The 7,774-nt window shown below is 47.8% G+C and overlaps 1 protein-coding gene across 1 annotated transcript in view; it reads left to right on the forward strand.

Moving 5' to 3' along the window:
* Positions 1 to 7,299: 7,299 nt before the first annotated feature.
* Positions 7,300 to 7,774, forward strand: part of CARD19 (caspase recruitment domain family member 19) — a gene marked incomplete at its 5' end in the record, with an annotated part of 6,106 nt that continues 5,631 nt past the window's right edge. The window contains 1 exon segment of the mRNA XM_014592816.1: positions 7,300 to 7,339. Coding sequence (XP_014448302.1) covers positions 7,300 to 7,339 — 40 coding nt within the window.

Raw genomic sequence — 7,774 nt, forward strand, 5'->3', positions numbered from 1 at the left:
CGGAATAAACGTACACCAACTTGTTGTAACACATCTGAACAGGCTCTATTAATAGTCTGAGGCACTGAGCAGGCCACAATGCAGCCAGAAATCTGATTGTATATTTACTAGTTTTAAAAATCTTTTCCAGAGGGCCTGGAGTGAGTCACACCCACACATATTAACAGACTGGTTTTTTTTGTTGTTGTTTGTTTTGAGGTTTTCGCTATAGGGCGCGTGCGCTCACCAGACAGAGAGAGACAGAGAGACAGAAAGCGAGAAATCACCCCCCAGGGGGGATGGCCATGCTGCAATCCCTTCTCCTCCATTCTCCTCTCGGGACCTTGGGCACGCACGCACACGCGCCCGGCGTGAGTTTTAAGCCACTGGGTCCAGGACACGAACCGCGGTCGACTACGTGGGAGTCCAGCGACATAGCCATTACGCTAACTGCTGATCCCTTAACAGACTGTTTTGACTCACTGATAACAAGATTCTTTTTACATCGTGTCCCTGGCACAGTACCTTTGTGATTTCAGCAGCGTTCCTTTTCCCACCTAAAAACTATAAAATCCACCTCTAACCTACAAGCCACATGTTCTGCCTGTTTGGGCCAGACCAATGAAAAAACTTATCTCTAAATTCCAAACCCTATCTCTCACTCTCAGAATTAAATAAAAAGAACCCCTGTGTCTGATCACCCTGAGAAAGGCATGGTTTTTGCTTCCTCTCTGGGCTTAGGTCACACATATTCTGCTTACAAATAAACTGCATTAATTATTACTTTTGCAGAGTTGTTTATTTCTGTCAACAAAGACATCAGTTTGAAGAGTCCCTTTCAGAACAGTGTGGATTCTGCTAAAACTAAGGCAGGAACAAACATGAAATTAATGGTGAAAATTGGGTGGAAAAATGGTGGGATCATTGATGCTTTACCAAAAAACTATGGGGCAGCAAAATCAGCAGTTTACAAAGGACAATTCATTTTAAACAGGGACAAGAGGTGCTGAAGATGACACACAGCAGCAGTCCATCCACATCGAGTTGTGAGGAAAACACTCTTCTTGCCCGTGCCCTCCTTAGGAAGGACAGTGATGAGCAGCACAGACAGGAGCTAATACTACAGACATCTTCGTCAGTTCAGTGTACCCCATTGTTACTGAGGCATTAAAGTTGAGCTAACTTTCTGCTCTATGGGTGGCAAAACTGTTGCTCCCAGTTCAGCTGCAGATGAGAACAGAGCTTTCTTTTCTTTTCTTTTTTAATTGCCATGAGGCACATGATATGCACTCCTCAGAGGAGGAAGCCACTCCCAATGGGCTGTCGTATGCTGTAATCCTTTCTTCCTGTTGGGATTTGGGGCACAAAGGCATGGCTCTGGCATGTTTTCAAGCCTCCAGAGATGGGACTTAAACCACAGTTTGGCCCTATGGGACTTGGCTCCTTTAACCACCAGGCCGTGGGGCTGGCCCAAGAACAGAGCTTTCTGTGGAAACTTTAGAAAAGTGAGATCAAGATCCCGAAGCATTTCTTTGAGGAATTCGAGCCGGAGGGATGACCCTGGAGCACAGTGACAGCATAGTGCATTGTGGCCAGGCTCGTCCCATGATCTGTTCTGGAGAATGGTGTACTCTCTCACCGGGTGCAGTGTTCTGCAGCAGGATCCCACATGGCCAATCAGTGTTCGAATCCTGGGCCCACAACTGGAAAAGCATGCTGGTTGCGTGTGTGTGCATGCCCCTAATCCCGAAGGGGTAGAGAAATGAAAAGGGTTGTGGCATGACCACGTCTTATTGGGGGGTGCCCAGTGCTCTCTTTGGCAAGTGCATGCACCTTCTGACAACTAAAGGAAAAAAATTGTAACAGGAGATGACATACAGTCTGGCCTTGAAGACAAAGCAGAAAGTGATAAGTACCAAGAGGTGGAAGGGAGTAAGTCTCACACCTGGAAGCCAAATACTACAAGGCTGACCAGAGATCAAGCCCCAGCCCTGGCAGCTTGAAAAACCCTCCGCGTGTGTGTGCGTATACACATGTGCACAGCAACCCAGTGGAACGGAGAATGGGAGGGAAAGGGTCGTGATGTGAACATTCCCCCACCAGGGAGGCATTTCTCACTTGCCCTCTCACTGTCTCTCTGTCATTCTCTAGAGAGCACACACACCCTACTGCCAAAAAAAGGGGGGGAAAAAAAGAGAAAGAAAAACAAAGAAAAAGAAGAAGAAGTAAAAACATAATGGTAGATCTTAGAAGCTGCATGGGGTATAGGTTTGGGAGGAAAGGAAGAACAGACACAAGTGTGGATGTAAACTAGAGGGATGGGCATGACAGTGTGTCACAGCAGAGGAAAACTGTCATTGACAATTCAGTAAAAAACTAGTAAAACAAGGGTCCGGTGGGTGGAGTGGTGGTTAAGGCGCCGGATCCGCACGCGGCCCACCATAGCCCGCGTCCCAGACCTGGCGGCTGGCTTTCTCACTTTCCCCTTTGCTCTCTCAGGTGAGTGTACATGATCTATAGCAAATTTTTAAAAAATAGTAAATAAAAAATAAATGCTTTCTCACTTTCCTTTTCCTTCGTTGCCTCTCTTGAGTGAGTGCACATGCTTGATAGCAAACTTTGAAAACAATAATAAATGAAAATTAAATAATTCTTCGAAAAAAGAATATTGAATGTTCATAACATAATGTGATAATAAAACATAGAAGCAATGAGTGTGTTTACATCCTTGATTTGATTATTGCACAGTATATATGCCTTTAAAGGCATGCTCTGGGGAACGAGCAGATTATTGGTTACGTCACTGGACTCCCATGTAATTGACCGTGGTTCGAGTCCCAGACCCGGTGGGAGAAAAGGATGAACAGACATGAGTATGCATGTAAACAGATGGGATGGGGCATGAAATGGTGTATTACAGCAGAGGAAAAAATGTCATCGACAATTCAACTTAAAAAACTAGTAAGGGGCCAGCAGGTGGCGTGGTGGTTAGGATGGCTGGACTCCCACCTGGCTGACTGTGGTCTGAGTCCCAGACCTGGCAGCTGGCTTTCTCACTTTCCCTCTCTCTCTCTGTATCTCTCTCTGACTAACTTCAAAAATAAAATAATGACAATGAATAAAATTAAATAAAATCTTAAAAAAAAAAAAAAACTAGTAAAACAAGGGAGCAGTAGGTGGAGTGACGGTGAAGACCCTGCATTCAGGGCATCCTTCAGGTAGGAGGTCTTGTGTGACTGGGTGTCCGCTCGACCTCTGTGAGAGTTTTCAGTCTCTGGCCTGGCACGTTTGTTCTCTGCTTTCGAACCAGAGTCCTCCACCATAAACAGGCTCCGCCAGATCCTGGGCCAGGCCAAGAAGCATCTGAGTTTGATTCCCCTGTTTATATTTATTGGAGCTGGAGGTACTGGAGCAGCACTGCCTCTCATGCGTTTGGCAATGTTCAATCCTGCTGTGTCTTGGGACAGAAGGAATAACCTGAACCCTGGAACACACTGGGCCCCAATGATCAGTACAAGTTTTACTCAGTGAATGTGGATTACAGCAAACTGAAGAAAGAAGGCCCAGACTTTTAAATGAAATGTTCCACTATAAAGCTGCTCATAATGAAGGGCTTCCAGAAGCCATCCGCACAAGTTTCCACTTACCCAGGAAATACTCTCCTCTAAATGCATGAAGTCATTTTTTTTTTTTTTGAGAGGTTTTCGCTATAGGGCGCATGCACTCGCCAGACAGACAGAGAGAGACAGAGAGACAGAAAGCGAGAAATCACCCCCCAGAGGAGATGGTCACGCCACAATCCCTTCTCCTCCATTCTCCTCTTGGGATCTTGGGCACGCACGCACACGTGCCCGGCGTGAGTTTTAAGCTACCGGGTCTGGGACGAGAACCGCGGTCGACTACGTGGGAGTCCAGCGACATAGCCGTTACGCTAACTGCTGGTTCCCGCATGAAGTCATTTTGATGTGTTCATATTTACACTGGTTAATAGATATCTGAAACTTAGTATGTGTCAGTATTTAATGCTGAAATTCGGCTCTGAACTTCATAACTAGGGTATAGGTAATAGAACATTAGATTAAAAAAAAAAAAAAGACACTGGATTCACACATGGTCGGCCATGGTTTGAGTCGCACACCTGGAGGCTGGCTTAAAACTCACACCAGGCGTGTGTGCGTGCATGCCCCAAACCCCGAGAGGAGCATGGGTGAGGAAGGACTGAGGCATGCCACCCTCCTGGGGGACAGTCTTTCTCTTTCTGTCTGCCTGGTGAGTGCACGTGTTGTAGAGCAAAAATCTCTTTCTAAAATGAAAAAAAAAACATGCTCCACCCCACAAAGATGTGTAACAGTAGTAAGTAATGAGGAACGACAATAAAAAAATGTAAAAATACTGCATTGATACAGTTAAATTCCCAGGACCCTTGGTTTTTTAAGGGATGGACTAAGTGGCTGTCATCATCACTTTAAAAAAGCACCTTGGGGACCAGCAGTTAGCGTAATGGCTATGTCGCTGGACTCCGGCGTTGTTGACTGCTGTTTGAGTCCCGGACCCGGTGGCTCATGCCACCTGTGTGTGCGTGCGTGCCCAAGATCCCGAGAGGAGAATGGAGGAGAAGAGATTGCGGCGTGGCCATCTCCCCTGGGGGGGGGGTGATTCCTCACTTTCTGTCTCTCTGTCTCTCTCTGCCTTTCTGGTGAGCACACGCACCATATAGCAAAAACCTCTCCAAAAAAAAGCACCTTGAACTTGATGGAGTTTATATTGAGAAATAAAGTTTGGGGGTGGGCCTGCAGGTGGCATGGTGGTTAAGAGTGCTAGACTCCCATGTGGTTGATTGTGGTTTGAGTCCTGGCTCTGGCAGCTTGCTTTCTCAATTTTCCTGTCTCTCTCTGGTCAAATTAAAATGAATAAATAAATAAAGTTAAATAAAAAATTCTTTTTAAAAAGTTTTTATTTTTATTTAAAACTTTTTTATCTTTAGATTTTTTTCCACAGGGCACATGTACTTACTGGAGACAGAGAGAGGGAATGTGAGAAACCACCCCTGGGGGAGATGGCCATGCCTCAATCTCTTCTCTTCCATTCTCTTCTCAGGATTTTGGGCATGCACGCAGATGTGCCCAGTGTGTTTTTCAAGCTGCCAGGTCTGGGACTCAAACCGTGGAATCAGCTATATGGGATCCAGAGCCCTAACCATCAAGCCACCTCTTGGCCCCTTATCTTTTAATTCCATTACTTTTTCAGAAACTTTCTGAAGTTTTGTGTTATCTCAGAGTTATCTATTTTTCCCTTTAATTCTCCCAATGTTTGATTCATATATTTGAAGGCTTTGATGTTTCATGCATATATGTTATAATTGTTATGTAGTCTTGGTGTATTGTCCCTCTAATTACTTTATGATGTGCTTTTTACCTCTTACGCCTGTAAGGTTTTGACTTAAGTCTCCTTTGATAGGAGAACGGCCACCTCAGCTCTCTTTTGCTTTCTCTTTGTATGGGCGGTCTTTTTACATCTTTTTCACTTACAGTTTACTTGTGTCTTTAGACCTAAAGTGAGTCTTTCATAGACTACATAGAGTTGGATTCGATTTTTTTCCCTTGGGTTTTTGCCATCAGGCGGGTGTGCTCGTCAGAGAGAGACAGAGAGAGGGAAAATAAGAAATCACACCCTGGGGGGGGTGGTCATGTTGCACTCCCTTCTCCTTCATTCTCCTCCTGGGATTCCGGGCATGCATGCACATGTGCCTGGCATGATTTTCAAGCCTCCAGGTCTAGGACTCAAACTGTGGTTTATCGATCATGTGGGAATCCAGCGCCTTAACCTCTATGCCCCCTACTAGTCTCAGTTGGATCACATTTTCAAGAATCGGTTCTAGGGACCAGCCAGTGGCATAGTGGTTAGGGTGGCTGGATCACATATAGTCAACTATGCGATTTGAATCCTGGACCCCACGGCTTGGAAAACATGCTGGGCGCGTGTACGTGTGTGCTCAAAATCCAGAGAGGAAGAAGGAGGAGAAGGGATTGCAGTGTGGCCATCCCCCAGGGCAGCGATTTCTCACTTTCTCTCTGTCCCTCTCTGACAAGTACACATGCAGTATAGAAAAAAAAATTCCATTCTGCCAGCCTACTTTTGCTTGTAGAGTTTAACCTATTTACATTTAAAGCAGTTGCTGAGAAGAGTGACTCACCCCTGCCAGGTTCCTCTTGTTTCCTGTGTACCTTACAGCTGTTTATAGATCCTCGTTTCCTCCACTACTGCCTCCTGTTATGTTTAGATTTTTGTGGTTTCGATTCCCTTATCATGGAGATTACATTAACATCCTAAAGTTAGAACAGTCCACTTGAATTGATACCAACTTACCTCCAATCACAGACAGAAACTACCTCTGTGAAACACGGCCCAGCCTGTGTGCCTGGGGAGTGGGATGAGCTGATGTTCCTCTTCAGTCCCTGGGCGGGGACCCTCTTGGGATCCAGTGCCCCTGTGATTGTCGATTGTCCACTTTCACTTCACTTCTCAGCTTTAAAGGCCTAGAACTGTTTTTAAATATACATTCAATTTTTTTTTTTTATGCCAGAGGGTGTGTGTGCTTGCCAGAGAGTGAAAGCACCCCCCCCCCATGGTCACACTGCCATTCCCTTTCTGCCACTTGGTCCCATCAGGATGTGGGGTAAACATGTACGTGCAACTGGTGGGTTTTTCAAGTTGCTGGGGACCGGGACTTGAACTATAGTTGGCCCTATGGGACCTGTTTTGTTTTGTTTTGTTTTTCCAAGAGAGAGGGTTTTTTGTTTTGTTTTGTTGTAAGGTGAGTGCGCTTGCTAGAGAGACAGAGAGAGAGGCAGGGACACTTCTGGCTGGGAGGTCACTGGTTTGCAGCTGCGGAAAGTCTCAAGGCGTTGCAGAAGCTGGTCCCAGGAAGATGGGCTGTGAGAGCTGTGGGCTGGGTCCAGGCCTTCCCTCTGCTGCCTGCACTCCCCAGAGGCCCCACGGGTGGCCCGTGGAAAGTCCTGAGTGTTTTCCGGGATGAGCGCTCCGGTACAGGACTGAAGCAGAAGTTGTGGCCCTTCTCAGCTGCTCTGCGCTCGGGCCCACTTCCATTGCCCCACGAGGCGGGTCTCAGGCTGCCCGCCACGTGGCTGGGTGTCTGCCATCCTGTGGCCAGCCCCAGGCCATGGCCCCGGCGCCCTCGGCTGCGCTGGCTCATGCCCCGTGGCCTGCGTTTCAGATCTGACCTATTGTGACCGGCTGGTACAGGACACGCCTTTCCTGACGGGCCACGGGCGCCTGAGTGAGCAGCAGGTGGACAGGATCCTACTACCCGCAGATCCTCACCGACAAGGAGGCGGAAAAGGTGCTGAGGAGGTGAGGGTGGGGGTGCCCGGGCCCCCCAACTCCCTCCCTTTCCACACTGGGAGAAGCCGCACTGGCTCTGGGTTATCATCTCACGAATGACACACGGGCATGTCGGGACAGTTCAGAGGTGACACGCTTGGGCCTGGGCAGTGCAGCTGCCGAGCTCTTTGGGTGCCCCAGGATGGGCCAGGATATGGCCTTCTGTGTCTGTCTCTTCATATGTTGCTGGGCACACACTGCCCACCTCACCCACCACTGCCGGCCCCTCTAGGGTTGTTAGGGTTGCAAGAGACACAGATGACAGAACAAGACCAGGGAGAGAGCAGGGGGAGGCTGGGCAGAGGAGGGGAGGCAGAGAGCCGAGGGAGGCCAGAGTGGGGAGCAGGAACAGTAGGAGTGGGGAGCGTGGGGAGCAGGGGGAGCAGGGGTGGGG

The sequence above is a fragment of the Tupaia chinensis genome, unplaced genomic scaffold, assembly GCF_000334495.1.
Source record: "Tupaia chinensis unplaced genomic scaffold, TupChi_1.0 Scaffold138619_1, whole genome shotgun sequence".
Taxonomy (NCBI): Eukaryota; Metazoa; Chordata; class Mammalia; order Scandentia; family Tupaiidae; genus Tupaia; species Tupaia belangeri.